The sequence below is a fragment of the Melozone crissalis genome, unplaced genomic scaffold, assembly GCF_028551555.1.
Source record: "Melozone crissalis strain CALT ecotype California unplaced genomic scaffold, PUWL_Pcris_2 ptg000034l_1, whole genome shotgun sequence".
NCBI classification, from domain to species: domain Eukaryota; kingdom Metazoa; phylum Chordata; class Aves; order Passeriformes; family Passerellidae; genus Melozone; species Melozone crissalis.
The window spans coordinates 16,365,685-16,389,085 of record NW_026535812.1 but is presented as its reverse complement, the minus strand read 5'-3'; the positions used below and the strand labels follow the sequence as shown (position 1 = coordinate 16,389,085).

Below are 23,401 nucleotides of genomic sequence, written 5' to 3'. Positions count from 1 at the left end.
AACAGGTTGCTGCCCTCTGCTCCTGCCACCACCCCCATCTTCAGTGATGTGCTAAGGCTATAAATAATTGAAGGCAGGATCTCCTCTGTTGCCCTTTTTTTGTGATTTGTATTCAGGGGCTGCTCAGGGTCTGTCTCAGCCCTAGAAGCTGCACAGGCCAAGGCTGAGCAGCTGTCAGAGTGAGGGATGGTGTGAAGATTCTCCTGGGAGTGCAGGTGTGCATGGCAGATATCAGCAACCAACCTTAACCATGTTCCTCTTGGAATAAAAGCCACAGGGCACAAGCTCAATACATACAAAAGTTTTATTTTGTTCTCAGGAGGAAGACTAAGAGAACCATCCTTACCTGACATCAGGTATTTTACAGAATATAATATATATAAAAAAAGAAATACATATATATTAAAAAATACCTTGCAATTACATGACATAGCCAAGAGTACAGTTCATAGTGTATCTGCAAGTTCAACCTTCCTTAGGCCTTCTGCTCCTCTACAAGCTCTACAAATGGCTTTTTGGGTGATAGCAAAATGTCAGAGTGGCTCATCCACTGTTGGCTTCTTCCTTTCATGGAAAAACCAAAGGAGGAGGAGAAAGAGAGGCTTGAAGGAGGCTACAGGCATGCAGAGAGCACAGCAGGCAGTTTTTGCATGTTGCTTACAGCTATGCTGGCAAATGAAGGAGAAGGTCCTGCTGAAGGAAGGACAGCTCACCTGACCTTGTTCCTTGTTGGGACTTGTCTGCATGGGCTATGGAGGGGAGCTGGGGAGATAAGAATACTCCTGGTGTGGTAGGTGGATTTGAGTCAGTCTAGAAGGACTCGGACACCTGCAATAGGCCACAGGAGCCAAGAACAAACACTGAACACCAGTGGTAACCTGTAAATCAGCTAAATCAGTGGCCTCAAAAGCAGTGAAAAGGGACTAGGTTCTTGCAAGAATGAATAAACTGTCATGCAGGACTAACCAGCCCCTGAGAAAGAGATGAAAGACAAGAAAGGGTGTTTTATATGAAACGATTCTGCTGAAAATAAGTATTGCTTAGATACAGCTGATGTGAAGCTGTCTTGTAATGGAAAACTTTCCTTGGGAGGTCTGCTGTGGCTGGAAACCACAGAGCTAATCTCAGAGTGGGACTGGAGAGGGCTTCAGGTGATAGAAGATTGGAGAAATTTTTGTGGCTGGAGGTCAGGGTGGTGCTGAGTTCAAACCCTGCTCTGTGTCCTCATGTTCTCTGTGGGTCTCTCATCCCACATGGTGGAATACAGGTATCCCATTTGGGCTGGTGCTGTCTTGGCAGCCATGGCTGAAGTTTAGGGCTAAATGTGGATGCATCCTCACATTTTTGGGGCCAGGTGGATATCACCTGAGACGCTACCAAGAAGAGATGTTTATTTGCCTATGAAAATAATGGCAAACTCCCAGGACTCTCTCACTACTCCTTGTACAGAAAATGGGGTTCAACCAGCGTTGCGAACCTGTGAGGTCCAGGCCTGCCCACATGGATTTCCTGCACTGTCCATAGACTCTGAAGCTCTGTAGCTGCATCTTCTGACAGAGAGATCTGGCCAGAGAGCCCTGGGGGTGGGGACAATTGCCTGTACACAGCACAGAGCCTTGGTGTCAGGGAAACGCTGCCTCAATCACTGTGCCTTTTTCCTGGCTCGGAGGGAAGTTCCCTGGAGTGTGGGTGAGGTTTGCAGATGGGCAGCACATGCAGAGGACACCAGCTGAGATCTTGTCCTTCGCCCCCTCCTTCCAGCTCCCTAGCAAGCATTTCCTAAGAATGCGAGCGAAGGGATGCGGGACCAAGCGAAACAAATGACCTGGCAAGGGCTTGGCATGCGTGGAGTATCGTGGCTATTGCTTGCGAAAGACCCGAGTCTGGAGCACATTAAACAATAACAACAACAAGAAAGGGAGCCGCGGTGGCAGCAGGCAGCTTAGTCACTCATCTCTCCAGCTCTGGGTCCAGAAATGTCCATCTCTCTGAGGAGCCTGTTTTCTGCTCCACCCAGTCCACGTAGTTGGAGACCTTGGTGTACACACCGTACACCTGCTTGCTGCCGCACTCCTCCGGGCCGCCCCACGAGACCAGCCCTTGGGCCACCCACCTCCGCGTTCCCGGGTCCTGGATGACGAAGGCTCCCCCGCTGTCCCCTAGACAAGTGTCCTTGCCCCCCTCATAGTAGCCAGCACAGAACATGTTCTCGGTCACGCTGTAGTTGCCCGAGCGTGACTCGTAGCTGGTCTTGCACTCGGCATGCAGCACCACGGGCAGTTTGACGTACTGCAGGATGTCAGACAGGGTCCTCATGCCTGAGCTGATGATCTCATCCACCGTGATGTTGGGGTTGGAGATCCCCCAGCCAGCCACCAGCCCCAGTGTGTTGGGGTGAGGCCCCTCCAGCTCGTGCTCAAACTGGGGCAGGCAGACAGGCATGACGTACTTCCCCATGGTCACCTTCTCCTTCAGCTTCACCAGTGCGATGTCGTGGTTGTAGTTCTGGATGTCAAACTCCTCGTGGAGGATGATCCTCTCCACCGTCCTGTTGACAGCTTCCATCTTGTTCCTCACATCGTGAAGGGCCAGGTAGACGGTGACGTGCTCCTTGGAGACGGGGATGACGGTCTTGTCCCGCCGCTGGGACCGCAGCACGTGGGCGGCCGTCAGCACCCAGGACTCTGAGAGCAGCGCCCCGCTGCCGAACCATTTGTCGTTGGGCACGCGGGACATGTCCTCCACCACAATCAGGGCCTGCCAGGGGAAGAAGCCGGGCTCCGCGTTCCGCCCGCCGATGATGCGCTTGATGATGCCGGGCAGAGGACGAGCCGGCCGGCCACACACTGGGGACAGAAGGGACAGCACAGTTACCTCCAGCATATTTATCTAGGGAACAAATGAAAGGGGCCGCGTGGCTGGTTATCTCCAAACCAAACACTCTCTTTTGTCCTTTTTGGTTTTGTTTTTCTTTCCATTTTCAGTTTCTTGAGGGATTTGGCTAGATCCACACCACTTCAGATGCAGAAAGGCCAAATGAGTAATCTTACAGCCTCTCTGTGACCTGTGAGCTCAACCAGCCCTTCACAGACCTTTCAGGCACTTGCTTGGCTCCTGCTCAGTGTGCCAAGTGACCCAGGGGAATGATGGTGGGAGGACTGGAGCTTGACATCAACCCAGTCTCACCCCTCACTGGGACCTGTCAGGAGGTCTGTGCTCTCACAGCCATGGCATTTGCCCTCCTGGAGCTGCTGTGGCTGGAGAAGGCTCAGCCATGGGATGTTGCCTAGCACCATGGGCTTTACTCCTGCGTCTCATCAGCCACAATTCTGGCAGCCAAACCAGAAGCTCTCTGCTCAGCTCTTCAACAGACCAGAATTAATGCCTGAAGAACCCTGACATGGTGCCTGCTTTGCTCCCAGAAGCTTTATCTAGGCACGGTGTTAGGAAGGTGAGGGAATCAGGATGTTGAAGGTGGCTCTGAAAGGTTGGACAGGGTAGGGAGGGACAATCCTGTCCCTGGGGAATTTAAGCCTTGGGATATGGCTGTTGGTGGTAGGGCTGATTCCTGCCTGTGGCAGCACTGTGGAACAGGACTCAGGTGGCTTGGGAATGCTAATATCACTGGGAGGTTGTGGGAGCCTATTTGGGCATGTCCTACATCTGAAAGAGTCCTGAATCACAGCAACTCAGGTGCAGGCCTCATCCCTCTCAGTCTGCAAAAAAACCCCAGATCCTCCATGGAAAGTGCTGGGACTCTGCCTCAATGCCACCTGTGCTGTGAGGATGCAAAGCCCCACAGCCAGAGGCTCTGACCCCTCAGGGTGGTGGGGTCAGGGTGAGAATCAGTCTTGGGACCAGGGCAGGAGCACTGGAAGCTGCTACTGTGGATTTGTTGAGGCTGGGGTCTGTATCTAGGAAAAATGTAACTCTAGCAGGGAGGGAACATGGTGAATATGTCTCTGCATGAGCTCCACACCCCTGCCTTTCCCAGTGCTGAAAGGAATAAAAAACATGCTCAGGAAAAGAATTCCTGTGTCCCAGCCCAGCTGCTCTGCTGCACCGAAGCCGATGGCTGTCCCAGGGAGATGCTTTTAGGGGAAGTTCATCCAGCCAAATATTTATTAAATTACATATCAAAAATGCTGACCAGGCTGCAAATGCTCCCACTAATGGCAGAGGCAGGCATGGAGCAGAGGTTCCTGGAAGAGAGGTTCCTATTGATGGGGAGGTGCGTGAGACACGGGAAGATCTGAAGAGCAGCTGGCCAGCTGCTGCCGGCAGATGCCGATCTCAGGAGAGTGTGACCCTCTCTCTGGGATTTTCCATTTTCCTGAAATCTCTCTGACTCCTGTCACTAATCACAAGGCCTGGAAATGGCCCATGAAAGCAGCTATGGCCCCAAAGCTGTCCCCGTATGCTCCCAGCTCAAATTAGTTCAGGCTGAAACATCAAGCAGAGATGCAGAGAGCAGCTGCCACAACAAGAGCAGCCACAGCCCTGGTCTTGGAGTTTTGTGGGATGCAGGGAATCTTAGGAGTCCTTTCTCTAGCCTTGCAGTGTCTCAGCGTGGCTGGAGAGCAGATACCCTCCATGGGGTTGGGCCAGTGTCTGAACCCAGGCTGGTTGCAGCTGTAGCTGCTGCATGGCATGGATCTCTGCACCTCTCTGGAGAGCCATCCCTGCACATCCCACTACAGCCCACACCCAAACTGCCTCCAGGCCCCTGACGTGCCAGCCAGTCTGGCCCCATGCTCGGCCATGGCCACAAACTCCCAGAGACTTTTGTTTAATCCCAAGCAGGTGCCTGGCCTGGAAACTTGCTGGCTGCAAACATTTCTGCCACTGCTCAAAGACTTGGGACATTTCCTTCCCTGTAAAGCAGTTTGTTTTTTTCTGGAAGGCTTGAAGAGGTGATAATTGCTACTGGATGTGTACACACTGCCAACAGGAGCTGGCAGCCAGGTAATGCTCTGCTCTTGGCTAAAACCATCTCCAGGGATGCTGGCAGCCGAGCATGGCCAGGGGGCTGCTGGAGTGGGGAGCTTGGGGAGTCCTGACAGCTGGGATGGCTGTGACCCCAGTGCCACCACTGCACCCTGACCCCCTGGGCCTGCTGGGGTACCAGGAAGCCTCTGTCCCCACCACCCTGCTGGCCATGCACTGTGGCACTTGGGTATGTACAGCTGGCACTGTCACCAGGAGCAGGGTTCCTGCATGGCAGCATGCCCTCCCTGTGTCCCTGCTCTGCACCCCTGGCTGTGTGAAGCCACCCCAGCACAGTACCTGGTCTGCAGGATGGCAGCCTGGTCCCCAGCTCCTCACTCCTCCACTGCCCCAGCGCATCGCACGTGTAGGTGGCTGCAAGAGAGCAAAGTGTTAGCTGGGCTCTGGTCCTGGCATGAGGGATTGTCCTTTCCAGTGAGGAGACCTTGCCCGGCTGTCAGGGCCCTTTGAACCCTTTTTCAGAGCAGGAAGTGACCTCCATTTTAATGCCCTTGGCCATGATAGCCCTGCCCCCATGCAGGGACATGTCTCCATCCTCAGTTTCATTGCCTGGAGCTGTCTGGAGGGCTGTGCTATGGCCTCGGCCTCTGCTGGCAGCTGCCTCCATACAAAAATGCTGCCATTCTGATAATTCATATGTGATGCTGGAACCATATGCAGGGAGATAAAAGCAGGAAGACAAGAATGTGAAGAATTCTTTTGGCTTTCGTTGCTGAGGGAGGAGAAGGGAGAAGGGCTGGGCTGTGTATGCACCCTTTCTACTGTCCAGAACTGGGTCTGGAGGGTACAGAGATCTGTGGTAATGATAAGCCAACTTGTGGTTTTTCTGTGGTTGTGGACCAAGGGGGATGGCAGAAAAACTCAGTCTGATATGATCCCACCACTATCTGTTCAGCTTGTTCTGTGCTGAACACTTGGGTGCTGGAATGAGAAGCCTTGCAGAGCCCTTCCAGAGGCTGCTGGACCTGGTGCTCTCTCCAGCAGCAGCTCCTTTCACAGACACAGAAAATTTTGTAGTCTGCAGGGTGCAGATGGCAGGGTAAGAAGGCAGAATGCAAAACAAACACCCACACCGCTCTGCTGAGGCTGTGAAACCCCCAGGCAAAGCAGCCAGCAAGGCCAGCTCCATCCTACCTCATTTGTCCAGTCTGACAGTCCAGGCAGGGCAGACACAGGGCTTGGTATGTGCAGGCTACATCCACAGCCTGCTGTTTGCAGAACACCCTGGAGTGCCATCCCAGCTCCCCCTCTTGCATCCCACGTGCCCACCCTGGCTGTGCCGTGGGGACGTGGCCTGGCCCCACTGCTCACCGGTGCTGTTGGGGGCCATGCGGTAGTAGGGGTGCTGGCAGTGGTACTGGATGGATGCCTGGTAGGTGGTCAGGTTGTTCCTGGTGGAGAAGGTGACAAAGCCATGCTCCAGCTCCGGCGGCGCCTTGCAGTCAGCAACTGAAAGCCAACACAGAACGGGGGGGGGTTGGACCCTGTGCTGCAGCTTGGGGTGTTCAGCCAGCCAGCAGGCAGGTAGTGCTGGGCTCTGGCCTGGGATGGTGCTCTTGTGGGGCACACCAAGGGCCTGTATGGTGCTGTGTCCCTTTTCTCTGTGGCATTGCAGGGAGCTCTGTCCAGGCAGGGCAGGCTGGCCCTGTGAAACTCTGCCATGGCCACAGACAGAGCACACGAGTGGCAATGTCCCTTTTCTCTGTGGCATTGCAGGGGGCTCTGGCCTGGCAGGACAGGCTGGCCCTGTGAAACCCTGCCATGGCCACCCTGCACAGACAGAGCACACGAGTGGCACCAGGAGCACCAGCAGCCTGTCCCACCTACAGGCTGTGTGAAAAACACTCACACTGGTGGAGACCTCAGGCCTGGCAGCCCCTCCATGAGGGATCAGGATCTCTCTGCTGCTCCACTGGGAGGGGAAGAAGCCTGTCCTGGCAGGTGAGGTCTGTGAGATGGTCCCAGAGTGTGTCTTTGCACTGTAGAAGTGTGCAGGGAGAGGCAGGCAGTGATTCACCAGCTGGGCATCAGGGGTGCTCCTCTATGTACAAGGCTTTGCTGAGAGCACAGCCCTGTCCTTCCTGCTCTGGTTTTGCTCACCAAGAGCTGATGAGCATTTACAGCTCAGGTGGAACAGCCCTGGGTCCTGGCTGTCCTATAACAGCAGGACATGAAGGACATGGACAGTGTGGCTTGGCTGATCTGCAGGCAGGGGAGGTCAGTACATGTGGGTGAGACCAAACTCCTCCATCCCCCAAAACATCAGCAGCGTTGGCTCTGCTTTACCAGTCCCTGGTGTTGACTCAGGGTGGGATTGAGGGAGAAGAATTATGCCCTTCCCCATGTCCTGTCCATGGTTCCCTTTCTCCCCATGATCCCCCAGAGTGCTCTGCCCTCTCCCCATGGCTTGTCCCCCATATTAGGTTAGTGCCAAACACTCCAGGGAGCGCCCCAGGCTGTGGGAGGGCTCATCAGCCAAGTCCAGGAGTCACCTCCTTGGAGCTGAGCCTCCCTCCCACATGGACAGCTCACAGTACATTCAGGTGATGCTGTGCAGCCTTCCCCACTCCATCCTGGGTGAGCTGCCCCAGGGGAGGGCAGGAACCAGGGTCTGATCCTGCCAGGAAATGCAGTGCTGTGCAGCTGGGTTCTGCTGTGTTTAGGATGAGGGGCTGAGTAGGGAAACAGTGACTTTGCAGTAAGTCACAGTGACTTTGCAGTAAGCAGGTCCTGTGGGTCAGGGATGATGTGAGGCTCCCATGTGCTCCAGGATGTGAAGGGAACGAGGAGAGCAGTCCTAACTGATCCAGGCTAACAAAGAGAGAATTCACTGGACACAGTAGCTGGAACCGGGGATATGGACCACTGCTCAGGATTGCCTAATTCCTTGGGTGAAAAAAGCCTGATTTATGGCAAAATACTGCAGCTCACCATTCACCAGGGTCCCCTCCACTGTCTGTGGAGCAGCAAGTGATGGGATGACTGTGTAGGTGCAGGTAGGCTGGGTTTTCTTGCAGGAAAGAGGGAGTGAATGTCAGGGGACCACCCTGACCATCTCTACTCTGGGACTCTTTATGGCTGCAGGGCAGCATTCATTGCACAGCCTACTACACAGCCCATCTCATCCCTGTGTGTCCCTCAGACCTGGGCAGGCCTGATCCCTGGAGAATGGGCTCTTGCAGAGAGGTGTTGCTGCACCAGTGTCCCAGGTCCTGCTGAAAGCGTGAGGAGAGGGCATTCCTTCTGTGAGCCTTTCTAGAGTTTTTCGTCAGGAAAGGGGCCATTTGGCATCTCTGTCTTTGTAGGACCAGAAGTGGACTGATGTTCCCAACACACACCTCCTCCTCCTCCTCTCCCAGTCTCTGGACAACTTCCCTGCATCCTCCTAGAGGAGCCTCCAATGCCTCAGGGAGAACAGTGTGCGTGCCCATGGTTCCTGGGGATGTGAATGGGGCCAGATACCAGGTTCTGACCTCCTTCAGCTGCAGTCAGCCTGAGGCCAGGCTGTCCTCACCTCTGCCAGGCCAGCTGTGGGGAGCAAAGGGGAAGCAGAGGAACATCCATCCCCCTCTCTTGGTGGCAGGGCTTGGTGCCTGCAGGACAGGGCTGGTGATGCCAACCCATCCTCCAGGCCTCCTTGTCCAGAGGGTCTGAAAGGCACCAGGACTCTTCGAGAGAGGAGGGGAAGGAGTGTTTCTTATTTGCAACACTGGGCCAGTGAGGAAGGACAGTGGGAGACTGAGTCCAATCCACCAACCCACCAACCGGGCGGCCGTGCCACAGTCCTTGCACGGCTGCCTTGGAGGGGGATCCAGGGCGGCCCAGGAGTCCGAGTGCAGAGGGAGGGATGCAGAAATGCTGGGAGCCAGCAGCAGCAGCACGTGGTGCCCAGGCAGTGGTGCTGGGGCAGGTGGGCCCCCTTCCCTGGGGCAGTGTGTCAGTGGCAAAGGGGGGCTCGGTGCCCCTTTCCTTCACCCTTCTCGAGACGGAGTTAAGAAAGCACCAGGCGTGAGGGTTAAGAGTGCCATGCCGGTTAGACAAGCCACAGAGATGGATTTGGCAGCCAGGCCAGTGGAAAGGGAACCTGCCCGGGGTACTGGACAGATCAGAGGGGCATCGAGGCAGGCTGCCCGTCGGGGCGGCACGGCCGGCGCCAGCCTCACGCGGCCACTCGCTCCGAGCCGGCTCTTCCCTCTGTCTGGTTGTCGGCTCTATCTGCAGCTGCACCGAAAGCAGAGGGGAAGGAGGAGAGCAGAGAGAGAAAGCCCAATTAGTAGATGAGCGGAGAGAGACATGCAGGAAACCCAGCCCCCAAAACACCAGAAATCGTTAATGAGCTCCCAGCGAGCTGTGCCAGGGTGCTGTGGATGCCAGCGGAGCCACGGCCCTGCTGGGGACCCCCTCACTCTGCTCAGCCAGGGCAGTCTGGGGGTGATGGCTGGGAGAAGCTGTCACAGGTTTCTGTTTAGCCTCTCCAGGCTATGGAGCTGGATTTTATCCACTTTGCTGAGAAGTTTTCTATTTTCTGCATTGTTTGTGCCCTGCCTCGCACAGACATCCCAGGGAGGTGGAAGTCTGTAGCCTAGAGGCCTAAATTGCCCATTTAGGGGCTTCTTGGCTTTCCAAAGATGTCTTAGAAATTTAGTGTAATGAGCCATATTACACAAGAAGGGATTAGTTCCAGCCCAGCTGGAACAATGCAGGTAATAATTTCCATTTTCTCAAAAAATTAGTAATTTTTGGTGCTAAAAATATTTACCTAGATTTTGTTCTAAGTTTTAGACAATGCAAAATTTTCTCCGATCACTGTTCAAGCCAGATGAAATCAATGGGAATTTGTGGTAGTGAGAGTGTAGGAGTGAGGAGTTCCTCAGTAGGGCAGAGGCATCACTGACCCCACAGCTTTTAAGGAGCCCTTTCAGTTATTAATCTATTTAGCAAGTCTGAAAGCCTCCCAGTTTCCATTTGGCCTGAGAAAACATGAATTAGAACTCCAGAAATACTCTTTGTTCCAAGGTAAGATGCACAATTATTGAAAACGTCTGCCCAGATGAGATTATTCAAATTATCACCTGCCCTTTCAAATGACATTTCTTTTCTTCTCTCATTTTCTCCCATTTTAAGGTTTGTAAATATTTGGACATTTTTCCCTCCTCTCTCACTTACCTGAGCAGTGCTCAGTTTAGGTTCATACTTGGGACCTCTCTAATGCCCTGCATTTTAATAGCCTCCATTTGGAAGGAAATTTGGACCAGGAGCTAGATTATCCCACATTGTCCCAGGTTTACCTGACAGAGCCAGTTCTGAAGAGCCAGGCTTGCTCTTTCTTTGACAGGGAGACAGAAAAGTGGCTCACAAATCAAGTTCTATGAGTAATCTGAATGAAAGCACCAATCTCCTGCTTGTGGCATTTGGCCTGAGCCCCGTTATGTTATCCAAGAACAAGCCAAAAGAGCTCTGCAGGGTTACGTAGCCTTTCTGGCTGGGTTTGTGTCTCTGAGTAAGGAACTCCACTCTGGCAGGGCAGCTCCCATTAGCATGAAATGATTTTAGCAGGAAAAGGACATTGGCAGGGCAGGGAAGGGTGTCCTTACTTTTGCAGATAGGGATCTTGTTACTCCACGTGCCATCCTTCAGACACTCGATCTGGAAGGAGTCACTTTCCACGTTATCCTGTGCAGAAGGTATCAACAAAACAAAAAACAAACCACATTCTATCAATGTTCAAAGCAAAGAAATAAATCTCTCAATAAAAAGGGAATTTCTTGGTGATTTAGTCAGGTTATAGCTAGCATGCCCTGGAAGAGGACTTTTTTAGCTAAAAATTGCAATAAAATTGTAATGAAAAACTTGAGGCGTTTTCTTGCTGCCAGCGACTCTGTGGCACACTGAAAGCCAAAGAACTGGAGTCAGTTATTCCTGTTGTGAATGATGGGATGGGTAAGGAGGCAGCTCTGCACGAAGGATGGGACTGGGAGGAGATCAGAGAAATACCCAGGTCCGTGTTGGAAGTCAAAGTGGGCTACTGGCTTGGAGGGAAGACAGCCACCCCATGAGTCAGCCATGCTCTCTGTGGTTCTCAGCTGTTTCCCAGAGAGAGCCTGCCAAAGTCCTGCCCCTCCTGACTCACTAGTGCTGTCCCCAAGTCCCCAAGGACCTCCCAGTCAGTGGAGGCTTGACTCTGCAGGGCTGCTGAGACAGTGCCCACTGAAGTGGGGGGCACGCAGAGCCCTGGCAGCTGCCTCAGAGTTTCTGCTGATTTTTTTCTCTGGCAGGGGACCCAGGCCTGACATTCTGTGAGGTTGCTGCCTCTGGAGGGATGTTGAGAGGATGGCTCAGGGAAGTGCTATCTCCTCTTTCCCTCTGCATCTTTGGAAAGGAAAGGTGTTGGCTCTCAGAGGAGGTGTTTTCCTTGCCCCGGGAAGGGGATGAGGATGATGTGTGATTGTGTTCACTCTCCCTGAGATGCAATGGCTCTGAGAGGAAGTATCCTCTTCTTCCTACCTGTATTCCCATCTCCATGTTGTCAACCCATACCTTCAGCACTTTGTATCCAGTGTTGCAGCTGATGACAACCTGGTCTTTGAAGGTGTACTTGGCTTGAGAAGGCTCAATTTTCCCATTGATTGGTGGTTGCACCAGTGGGCACGGGTTTCCTTTGAATAGAAAGCAAATGAGGCTAAACAGGGGAATAAATAGAGCAAATGTAAAGTCTCAGCTCTTCCACCCAGCCCATGTAGCAGAATTTGAGCATCTCTGCCCTGCTTTTACCCTTAGTCTACACTGGCATGGCACAGCCGGGCATGGAGGCTCCATGTCTTTCCTTCAGTCTGTAATTCTCTGTCTTTGAGCATTACAAATCTGGGAGCTAATAACAGTAGCTTGTGCAATTATCCTGCCCAAAATTGCTCTGCAATATGGTCTTGTTTCAGAGCCCAGTTGTTGTAGGGAAAAAAAGAATCATTTGGAGGGAGGGCTCCATGTTACTTTAAGCCTCTCCTATTGTGATTTTTGGAACAGATCCTTTCTGGAGACAGGATCACAGACTACCAAATTCATGCTGTCCACCTTTATAAAGCCCTTCCCATTCCCAAGCCCAGCAAACAGGAAAGCAGCAGGAGTTACCAACTGCTGTGTATGACAGCTTCCAGCCCCTGTTCTCTCCGGAGTTGTCACTGTGGAAGTGGATCTGCACGCTGTTGGTTTGGGTTTCAATGCGCCCTGGGGACTTTTCTCCACAGAAAGGTCCAAACTCCTTTTGGCCTGCTTTGATCTGCCGAGGGAAAGATGACGGAGGGATTTGAGGGGGCTCTTTGATCCCTGAGGCCAATGGGTGGGGCTGGAGTGGGGCTTAAGCACCATGTGTTGGGAGAATGTGAACAGAAAGAGGGTCACTGTTGGCTGGAAGGGTCACAAGCAGATGTGGTAAGAGACATGGGGTGAATGTCAAGGCTCCTGCTGATTCTATCATCCCTGTTTAGTCTGGGGTGATTCTGATCCCATCACCAGAGCACTGGGGACACAAAAGGTGAGTGTGAGAGGAGGAGAGCGCAGAGCCCAGCTCACCTTGATGTGGTCATATGGACAGGTCACCTCGGGGTGGTCTTCCACATCAAAGCTGTCCTCAAAGTTGAGGGTGATGAAGAAGCCCTCTTCCAGCTCGATGCGGTACAGGCAGTCCGAGCTCTTGGGGTAGGGGCTGGGGAAGTCAGCGCTGGTGATCACCCCGCTCCTCTGGGTGTAGAGGTTGTCACTGCACTCCACTGAAACACAGCCGTGGCTCCATCAGGGCCCTGACTGCCATGTCCCAGCCCTGACCAACCCAGGAATCCTCCCAGTGGAGTGGGGTCTGTTGGGTGGATCCATGGATTCCGAATATGGGTACATGGAGCCCAAATGTGTCCATGCAAGGAGAATCTCACACAGCCAACTTCCAAATATGCCCATGGCACAGGAGCCCTGGGCTGAGAGCTAGTCCCAGCTAATCTACATGATGCAGATTCAGAGCAGGGACTAAAGCTTTTCATTTTTCTGACTTGAGGAGATCTATAGAGCTTAGCTGAGGAGCACAGCCCCTGGGAGAAGGAGTCCCACACTACTGGTTTGTAGGGGAAGAAGCTGCTCATCCCTGCTAACAGCCAAAAAGGGCTGTTTTGCCTGTGCTTGGAAGGTGTGATGCCTACTCAGGGACCCTCTGTGTGCCCATGCCTGGGTGTGGGCTGTGCCTGTGGTACCTTTGCAGGTCCTGTTGTCGGAGTGCAGGATGTAGCCAAACCTGCAGGAGCAGTAGTACCCGCCAATGTAGTTGTGGCAGTAATGGTCACAAGCCAGCTCCTCATCACTCTTCTCCTGGCACTCATCCACATCTAGAATGGAGTTAACAAAGAAGGGAGGTCACCCTGAAGCTCTCCACATGTCACTCTTTGTGGGGACATTTGTCACAACACCGAGAAATCTTGTGTTATCCCATGTGGTGGGTCACATGAGCACCCAGTGAGTCCCACATGGCCCAAGGGCTGCAGATAAGTTCTTCTCTAGCCCAGGAACCCAAAGCTGACCCGAGATGTGGTCCCTGCAAATCTGGGTCCCTGTCCCAGCAATCTGGCCCTGCAGCTCCAATGCTCTTACCCACAGCGGTGTAATGGGCATCGAAGCCAGTGAAGCGTTCCTCGTTGGAGAAGTCAGACCTGAAGGTGAGCCCCATGTAGGGCCCTGGGGACAGGATCACTTGCTGTCCTGGAGCCTGCTCCGTGTCCGTTGTCTCCCTGCCACAGAAGGTTGCCAGCTCCTGGTCCTCAGTTTCAATCTGTAGGCAGAAAGAAGGGGTGAGCCTGGAGAGCCTGCTGTGTGTTCCCTGGGGAGGTCAGCCTGGGATTGGAATCATCCTCTCTGTCCAGGAGCTCACACCTCTGCCTGTGCTTGCCCAGGCTGTCCCTGCCAGGACTCGCCAGTGTCTCCATGGGGCACAGGGACTCAGGTCTGCCTGTTCTGGCTGGAGGGGCCTCTGAGGCAGATTCCAAGAGCCCATGGCATCCAGGATGTAGGGAGGAGCTGGGGGATGTAAGGGGAGGATGCAGGGTGGGAGCCCATTTGGGAGATGGGATGAGATCATGGGGTGGCAGTGCAGAAGGGATGTGAAAATCAGCCCTGGGCTGTGTCATTCCCACTCAGAGCTGGTGGCTCCTGAGATGCTTCCCCTCACCTCTTCCCATGGCTCAAACACTGATCCATCTGTGAGAGGGGCCTAGAGCAGTCCCTGCCTATTGGTTTTGCCTCACCTCAAAGCAGCAGCTGTAATTTCTGTCCCTTGGGCTGCCTTGGACAAGCTTGGTCCTGTCCCTCCCACCCAGGCTCTCTGTCTGGCTCCAGAGCTGTGGCTCCAGGCGCTGCTGGGACTCTGGCCGTGCACCCAGAGGGCTGAGGAAGGGGAGTGATGAGCCAGGGTGCCCTGTTGTCATATCAGCACATTCAGTAGTCTCTGTGTGCATCCCTTTAAAACAGAGCCTTATAGCACTGTAATCCCGGCAGAAAACCCTTCAGTTTTCCCTGGAAACCCTCTACTTTCCTTTTTCCCTGCTGTTTTCTCCAGCATTGATCCACCTCCTTCTCCTACACATCCCATCCCCAGCCCCTGTCTCAAGCACAACCTCTCCCAGGCAGTTCCCAGCACCCTGCCTGCTTTCCCCCGGGGATTTGAATATGAATAAGCCTCGGCAGAGGAATGTGATGAGCGCCACCATGCAGCCACCACTGCTCGAGCCAAGCCACCGCTATTGAGGCTGTGATGAAGTCTGCAGCCCCCCAGCACATGCCTGGGGAAATCAGCCATCTGCTGGGGGCCCATGGGGTCCCGGAGGTGCTGGAATGCTGTCCCTGCCTTGCTTGGCCTCCGCAAGAAGAGACCCTTCTCTGATTCCGTCCCTGTCACCAAGAGACCCCCAGGATGTGCCTGCTGGGGAAGGTCTGGGCTGAAAGGGAAATTTCCCAGAGCTGAACAAACAAGAGGAAACTCGTTCACACCAGGGAAAGCCAACATGGAAATGGCAACTCAGCATGCCTTGACATTGCCTCCAGATATTTTCCATCCTCTCATACAAGCTGGAGCTGGCCAGAAAAGAGAGACACTTTCCGATGATAAATTTTGGGAATTTCGAGAAAAACACACGCACTCTGCTTTGGGGACAAAAACCCAATTGAATTTTTTTTTTTTTTGTGTAACAGCGTTCTGGGGCAAAAAAAGAAAACAAGTAATTTGGGCTCCATCTGGTTTCAATCCCTTTGAAATATACTGTGGTGCTTTAGAATTGCTTTTAAATCTGAAAGACTGTTTTGAAATGAAAAAGTGTTTCAGACTGAAAAACAGGAGTGCCATCACCAGCAGCGAAGGAAAAAGGCATTTCAGCCCTGATGCACAGAGTGGGCAGTGCCAGCACGTGGAACACAGCCTCTTCCACAGAAAATGCTTTTTCTTAAGGAAATCTGTGGGAAGGAGGAATTTCCAGCCAGCTGCTCTGTGTGGGGCTGGTGGCTGTCACCCCTGTCAGAGTTCAGAGCCACCGTGTGGGCTCCCATTCCTTGCCTTCAGCCCCAGGGAGTGCAGGACCTGCAGCGCAGCATTCCCAAAGTGCTGGGAAACCTTCCCAATGCCCTGTGCCTCTGCTCTAGGATGCTGCAGCCATGGGGCCAGCCCCAAGCATCCCTGGATCCCTGGATCCAGCCCTGGAGCAGCAGGATGGGCCCCGGGAGAGCTGTGCTCTCCTCACTGGAGGTATCACAGCCCCTTATCTGAGACGGGTCCCATGCCCCGAGCCACAGGGAGCAGAGGCAGCCCTCCAGCAGTAAACTAAACACAGAGGTCATCATCCCTGGTTAATATTTGCTGCTTCTGCTGGGGACTGTATACTTTTTTGTAGATCATTTACATCCAGCGAGCAGGCTGGTAATTAAATCCTGGTTGTTTGTTTGGAGTTTCTCCCTCTCGGGTCACGATGTCGACGTTTTCACTAGAGAAGATGTGTCCCTGAGGGAAATATCAATTGCCACAGAGAAATTCCCTATAAAAATACGCTGAAAGAATCTTCCTTTGAAAAATAAAATATAGCAACACCCTTGTGCATTAAATTTACCCGTGCCAATGCCTCCTGCTGTCTTCCCTGTTTTTTCTTGTATCCTCAGTCCCTCATTAAGACTTCTGCCCTTCTGGATGGAGGCAGATTGGAGTCCCTCTCTGGTTGTGGATCTATCCCTCTGCATTTGGGCTGGTGCTGTGCCTAATGGGTGTCCCAAGCTGTGGGGCCCCTCTCTGCCCCACAGTGATTCCCCCCTTGGGCGAAGGAGCTGGCAGGAAAAAAATCCCAGGGCATGGGTTGTTGGGGATGCCTGGGAGCACTGATGCTCTGGAGGTGCCTCCTGCAGCCAGGGGGTTAATGAAATGCCAGAAACACCGAGGGGAATTTGGCCAGGCAGTTTGGTGTCTGCTGCCCAAGAGAGGACCAGGCAATACGGAAACACAGCCGCCACCCGCCCCCCTCTGCAGCCCTCCAGGAATGCACTAATTGGACTGATGAAGGCCAAACATACCACTTGTAATATATATAAATGGCTCATTAGGCAGAGAAATCGCAGTGCTGGGCTGAAGACACTGGGAACATGACATGGGGAGGAGATGCTCCGAGCCAGGGCAGGGCACGCAGCGGCCCCCGCAGAGCGGCCCCGCAGAGCGTGGCAAGAAGGCAACACCCAGAGCAACAACGGGGCTTTTTCCACAATGCTGCTGCTGCTGACTGCTGGGAATGAAGCAGGGACAGCCCCTGAAACAGCCTCCATCTAAGTGTCCAGGAGATCTGCTCCCCAAGATACATCTAGAGTCCTTTCATATACAAACATGAAATTGCCCTGAATTTCCACGGGAGCATAGGTGGCAGCCCTGCTATGGGTGATGAAGGAGGATAGCTGGTTTCCTGTGCTGTGGATTTGGCTTGGCTCCAGAGACTGTCCCCTCCTGCATGGCAGCTGCACCCACGTGCCCTATGTATGGGCAAGGTTTGTTCCCTGCAGGGGCTGGGGGTGAAAAGAGACCCAGGCAGGAGGCTGGGGTCCTGCAAGAACTGATGACTTGCTCCCATGCCTGGTCTCCCTCCTCCCCCTGCACTGTCCCCAGTGGTGCAGGGGAATGGACTCTGCAGAGAGGTGGCACTTTCCTATCAGGATAGGAGGGACAAGCAGCAAAGCCCTGGGCTCTCCCAGCTGCCTCCTGGGGTTCACAGTGCTCCTTTTGGGACCCCACACTCCCAGGGAATGAATGAGCCCCAGCTAGGGCTGGCTGACAGGACCAGAAGAGGATGCTCTTCTCCTGAACCCCCAATTCATGCCAAACCTTGATTTGTGCTTTTTCTCCCTGGTTTGAATAGAGGAAGGTGTACATGGGCCCTGTGGACTCTGCTTGCAGCCCCAGGCTGGGCATGCACTGCCCTGAATGAAAAACCAAGCCTGTTCCCCGGGCCTGCATGTGCCCCACCAGTGCCTCATCAGTCACTGATGGGGTGTCCCCCATCTTCATTCCAATCAAGGAGCTGGCTGCCAAGCTCTTGGGGGCTGATTTCATTCCAGGGCTTGACTGAGCAATGTGCAAAACCCCACTGACAGCTCCCCTGGCTCAGATCTCTATAATAAGCTTGGGGATTTACTCATGATGGCCCCTTAGAAGCCAGGATGCCCATCTCCCTGTCACTGTGCTCCTCAGTGACACTGTTCAAGTCATTTATCCTGATTTTATAGTCAGAGCTGTGGATTTTTGGGTGCCCTGGGCCAGTGCCGCAGGCCTGCAAACCATGGTGAAACCCTCTGCAAATGAGGAACCACCAGACTGGCTGGCTGTGGATGGTGATGAGCTGGGCAGAGCCTGCTGAGCAGCACAGGAAAGGGAAGGAGCAGGAAAAAGGTGGATGGCTGCTCCATCCCTGTCCACATGCACCTGGCAGGAGGCTGACAGCAGCCACCCAAAGGTGAGAGGCTGTATCCAGTGTGCTGAGCCCCAGAGCTTGCCTCTCCAGCAAACTGGAGTTTTCTACCTGCATGGGGGGCTTCTCCAGGTGGGTATTTTGGGGATGGCTGTTCCTCCCATTCCTCCTGGCTCACTTCCTCACTGAAGTGCAACTCCCCTTCTCTGCCATGCCCATTTGCACAAACAAGCCTCCCATGCTGTGAGCATTTCTTTGGGAGCCACGTTCATTTTTTACATATACACACAAGGGCACGCGTGCGTGTGCATATATATAAATAAACAGCTATTGTTTTAATTAGCCATTGTTTCAGAGCTCTGGAAACTGTTCCCTCCTGCAGACCACCCCGAAGGCAGAGGTCTGTGAGGGTTTACAGCTCACATCACCCTGAGCTTGCCACTTGGGATGAGCTTCTACACCACTTAAGAGCTGGGGTGTGTGGGCAGCCAGGGGGTGAGGGAAGCAAAGGCCAGGGCACAGGGGCTTTTTGGGCTTTTTACCTGTCCTGAATTGAGTCCCCACCTGCTCAGCCCCTTTTAAACTCCTTCTTACAGCAGTCAAGGTGATGAAGACCCTGAACAAACAAGGTGTTTCTTCACACACAGAGAGGGACATAATCATATATTTAACCCGTCCAACTCTCTGGCATGTGGTGCTGCAGAGATCAAAGTTACCCATGAGCTCAGAAAGCAATGGTACAAGTTCATAGATGGGGAATCCATTGAGCACCATGGAACACAGAGCTCTGCCTGTGTTTCTGAGCCTCGTCACTGTCACCAGCAGAATATTACAGAGAAGCACCTGCATGTGCTAGGTCTAAAGTTATGCTCTATAGCCATGCACTGTGGCCTCTGTCAAAGAGGGGGCTGATTGATGCTGGTTTTACAGCTTGCATTGGTGGAGACAGAGCTGACACACAAACCCAAGGAGGAAAACAGCCATGGACTCATTCACTGCTCTCCTTAATGTTTTCTAAACCAGTGGTTTAGCAGCATCAAGACTGTATCCCTTACCCAGCAGAGTAACCTCTGGATCTCCAGGAATCCATCCATTTTCATCACTTTCCAAATGTAATTCTGTGGTGGAGGCTCCGCAAGCTGAGTTATAGCCCCAAGCAAATTTATACAGCTGAGATCTAAATCCCTGTGAAAAATACCTCCTTCTTATGGAAATCCAGCAGCAGGGAGAGCTGTGGTGCCAAGTTGGCACCATGGCCAAATAACAGGGAGCCTTATGAAAAAGGAAAAAAGAGCAGGGGGTGAAAGGCAGGAGGAGGGGTAAAGCTTGGAATGGGGAAAGTTTCCAAGAAATCTGTTCCTTGAGCTTACTGGGGTTTTAAAGCAATATATCTCTATATATGTCCCTGGGCCCTTGTGCTTGGAGAAGATCCAGGAGAAGCAGAAAGAGCTAATCAAACCTCAATGAGAGCTGTTAGTAGCAGGGTGAGTGCCAGCACAAAGGGGAAATTAAAGCAGGGAGCAACGGACCCTAGAGGGAAAAAGACACAAATGTTTGCTTTGTTTTCTTAGGGCAAGAATAAAACAATAATTTCAATAATCTGGCAAATAGCACCAGGGTCAAGTTCTGTGGTTCCAGACCTGGGAGCAAGCTCCACCTGCCTCTGTGTGAAGGAGCAGGGTGGAGCTTGTCCTGGTGATGATGTGAGGTGTGTTCAGCCAGGCAACCTAGAAAGCACCTGCTTGCTACTGCTGATCTGCGAGAAGAACCACACTTGAACATCTTCAGAGATCTGGAGAGCCACCCTTGTCCTGGATGTGAAGGAAAGCCCTGCTTGGAGAAACCTGTGGTGTACAGACAAGGTTGCTCTGGGGCACTGCAGTGTGCGGCCACCCCAGTTTTGGGTGGGTTACCACCCAGCAGAGAAGCAGACTGAAATATTTGTAGATTTTGGCCATGACAGCTCCCTGGAAACCTCCATAGCAGCCTCAAGCTCAGGTCTAACCTCTCCCTTTTGCTTCCTGCAGGGCTGGACAGGGTGTCCTGAGAGCCTGCAAGGTGTGGCCAGGGATCCAGGCTGGCTGCAAGCGGCACCCACAGCCATGGCCTGTCAAGTGTGCCCAGATCAGGGGATCTCCTTGCTGGCGTCAGAGTGACACAAACTGGTGTTCAGCCACAGGTGTTTTATCAGCCCAGAGGTGTGAAAATCCCATTGGGTGCAGTAAGAATTACATGCCCAAATGCTTTCAGAAATTTGTTTGTCTCTGGGTAAGCTCTGACTCTGGTGTCCCACTCCCTGTTGGTCCAGTGGATGCTGCCAGCTTACCTGTGCTCTCCCTGTGGTCCACTGGACTGACAACTCCTGAGCCCCATAAAATGGGGAAAACTGTCCTGTTCCCAGCTTTTCCAGCACTACCCTTTCTCAGCTGTCCAAGCAACCCTGCTGTCTATCCCACCACCTGTCACGGCTCACCTTTACATAGTCGTATTCACAGAGGTAGGATGACTCCAAGTCAAAATGCATGAAGTACAGCTTGATTTTAAACCCATCAGGCACAGAGATGTTCCAGGTCATTTCCGAGTCGCTGGGATAGGAGTCGGGGAAGTTGGGAGACTGGATCTCCCCAAACATGTCTGTCAGCTCCACAGCATCTGCCACACAGAGCAGCAAGGCACAGAGGGGCCAGGCCAGGGGGTACCTGGAACACACATGAGGGGATGAAATGAAACTCTGGCAGTGACAATGGCTGTGCAAGGCTCATCTCTTTTCCCAAGTGGATTGTGCAAGAGGAGGTACAGCACCATGGCACCATGAGCAACCCCTGGGAGGTGCAGGTGGGATCTGCATGTGGCTCCCATGAGGGGAAAGCCCCTTTGGAAGGTGGGTGCCACAGGTGCTGCAAGTGATGCAAAGGCACCTCCACAGCTCCCAGGCAGCCTGAAGTGCCACCAGGATCTCGGTGTTTCCTGTGCTGCTGGAGCAGCAGCCACTGGCAACACATCCCTTAACTAATGGAGCTCTGGTGGGCAAATCTTCATTTAATGGAAGAATGAACATAAGCATGCTTAATAAAATAATGATGTTCTCTAAATCGATTTAGTGAAAGCATCCTGGCAATAACTGCTAAGTATCATTATTATTATTATTATCACTATTGCTGCTGAGCCTCATCCTGCCAAATTGGGATCATTAACTCTCAGTAAATAGCACACATCTTTGCAGCTGGGCAAAGATGGAACCAGGCCTCAGCTTTGCAACCCTGCATGTTACACTCCTCTTCTCTTCTCTTCTCTTCTCTTCTCTTCTCTTCTCTTCTCTTCTCTTCTCTTCTCTTCTCTTCTCTCTTCTCTTCTCTTCTCTTCTCTTCTCTTCTCTTCTCTCTTCTCTTCACAGAGGCTGAGATTCATAAAGATGTTTCGTCATCAAACCCATCTTTTAAAAAATCTCAGTCTGAAGAGTTTGTCCCAACTTGTTCCCAATTTATTTATCCCAGAGGAGGACAGAGAGAACAGGTAAATCTGTGGTGGTCCAGCTGACTTCACACCGGCCTTGAGCTTCATTTGGCATGAAAGGGAGCATGAGCTGAGTATTCCTCTGCACAAGGAGAGAACACCACCCATGCTGCAGGTGTGAAGACAAAAGCCTATGCTATTGCATAGGACCCAGAAAGAAGAGGGACCTCAGGCTCTTTACACATAGTTGGAGCATACAAAGGAAAAGAAACATGCAGGAAATAAGAGCCATTAAACATTAAAATTTCTAAAATAGGCACTAAGGCCTGGCAAAGGTTTGTAGGTGTATACAACAGACATTGGAACTACTCACATGTACACCTGGTTTCAAAATCAGGGCTTGATTTAGGTATGCTGGTGAGGAAATTGAAGCTGCATTAGTGGATTATTTTTAACCTGTCTGTGTTCTTTCAAAACCAGGGCAGCAAATTTCTGGGGTTCATTTGTGTAGTACCATCACTTTTCTCAGCTCTCCTTTACAAAGAAAAGTAAATGGGAGCTGAGAAATTTGGATTGATTTTTCTTTCAAGCGGAGTGAGGTTGAACATGCCCTTTTCTGACAGCTGTTCTGAAACCACAAAAATGTGTGAAGGGAAAGACTGTTACTCCTCTGCTCAGAGTACATGCACGGGGCTGGATGCTGAGCTGGTGTAGTGGGCATCACCTCCTCCATTTCAACAGGCTGTTTTCTTGAGCAGCTCTGCTTCCTCCGAAGCAGGGGAGGCAAAACAGCATCAAACTTCATCCTCATGACCGGAAAGCCTTAACCTCATGTGAAAGTGATAAATGACCGTGGTGTGCACGGAAACCCGAAGCCCGCGCAGCAGGTCCCACCTCGCTGTGCCTCGGCCGTGGCAGAGGGGTGCCCATGCCGGGATGACCCTTTGGCTGTGCCGGGATATCCCTTTGGCTTTGCCGGGATGTCCCTGTGGCTGTGCCGGGATGTCCCTTTGGCTTTGCCGGGATGTCCCTGTGGCTGTGCCGGGATGTCCCTGTGGCTGTGCTGGGATATCCCTTTGGCTGTGCCGGGATGTCCCTGTGGTTGCACCGGGTTATCCCTTTGGCTGTGCCGGGATGCCGCTCTGGTTGTACCGAGATATCCCTGTGGCTTTGCCGCGATGCCGGCGTGCAAGCCGGGCTGCGGCAAGAAGCCGGGCCGTGAGCACTGCCCTGTTCTCTCAGGACAGGGGAACTGGAGCCGATCCTGGAGAATCCCTCCTGAGCAGGACACCCCCCTGCCCGGCCGTGCCCGGGCTCAGCCCGTGCGGGGTACTCACCTCATTTCGCTGCTGGGGGAGTTTCCCGGCGGCTTTGGTGCGGGGAATCGATGGCTCGATCCCTGCGGGGGACGGCTCTGCCTCTTTCCCAGCGCTCCGCTGTCCGCCTTATCTCTGTCCGGAGATTTGCGAGCGTGTGTGCGCCTATGTGTGTGTGCGTCTGGAGCTGTCTGGCATTTTCCATGCAGGTCACGCCTTCCCGTGCCTGCAGCGTTCCCCACATCCAGGCAGGCAGGCAGGCAGACCTGCCCGCAGCCGAGCCCTCCTCCCCGCCCGCCGCTCCCTCCTCTCCGCCGCGGGGCTGCCCTGCGCTCCGGCATTCAGCGCCGTTTTTGTCTTCCCTAATCTCCAGAGTTTTGTGTATGTGTGTGTGCCCATGCACATTGTGTTTTCTCTCTCTCTCTCTCTTTTTTTTCCACCCCCCTCACAGCCTGCTTTGCCAGATGGCTAAAATTTGCCTCTCAATAGGGTCTGAGGCTCCAGCAAAAACAGAAGGCAAGAATGTGTGAAAAAAAAAAAAAAAAACCAACTGTGCCGGGATAAATAGCTTTAGTGGTGGTGCTGCCGCTGGGATCGGCGCTCGGGAATTGCTTTCAGCATCTCTGCTTAGTGCCGAGCAGCGTTTGGGATGGGGATCCGGCTTCC

At 53.0% G+C, this 23,401-nt stretch overlaps 1 protein-coding gene across 2 annotated transcripts; it reads right to left on the bottom strand.

The window, feature by feature from the left end:
- Positions 1-1,950: 1,950 nt before the first annotated feature.
- MASP1 (MBL associated serine protease 1) lies at positions 1,951-22,929 on the bottom strand. Of its 2 annotated transcripts, XM_054282640.1 has the most exons (11): positions 22,757-22,929; positions 20,440-20,665; positions 13,636-13,813; positions 13,242-13,373; positions 12,574-12,770; positions 12,133-12,280; positions 11,545-11,663; positions 10,602-10,680; positions 6,319-6,456; positions 5,287-5,361; positions 1,951-2,846 (listed from the first exon to the last, which is right to left on the bottom strand). In XM_054282640.1, the coding sequence occupies exons 1-11, from the start codon at positions 22,759-22,761 to the stop codon at positions 1,951-1,953; spliced, it is 2,193 nt and encodes a 730-aa protein (XP_054138615.1). In that variant the 5' UTR covers positions 22,762-22,929. The 2 variants fall into 2 exon arrangements, with proteins under 2 accessions (XP_054138615.1, XP_054138616.1); XM_054282641.1 differs by lacking the exons at positions 1,951-2,846; positions 5,287-5,361; positions 6,319-6,456 and adding an exon at positions 9,024-9,228 and having other exon boundaries at positions 22,757-22,832.
- Positions 22,930-23,401: the final 472 nt, after the last annotated feature.

What these genes read in the sequence shown, in the direction of transcription:
- MASP1 (XM_054282640.1), bottom strand. An exon ending in TGCCCATTACACCGCTGTGG is followed by an intron (nt 13,374 to 13,635) that starts GTAAGAGCATTG and finishes ACTCCATTCTAG; the next exon opens with ATGTGGATGAGTGCCAGGAG. An exon ending in CATGGCCCCCAACAGCACCG is followed by an intron (nt 5,362 to 6,318) that starts GTGAGCAGTGGG and finishes GCTCTCTTGCAG; the next exon opens with CCACCTACACGTGCGATGCG.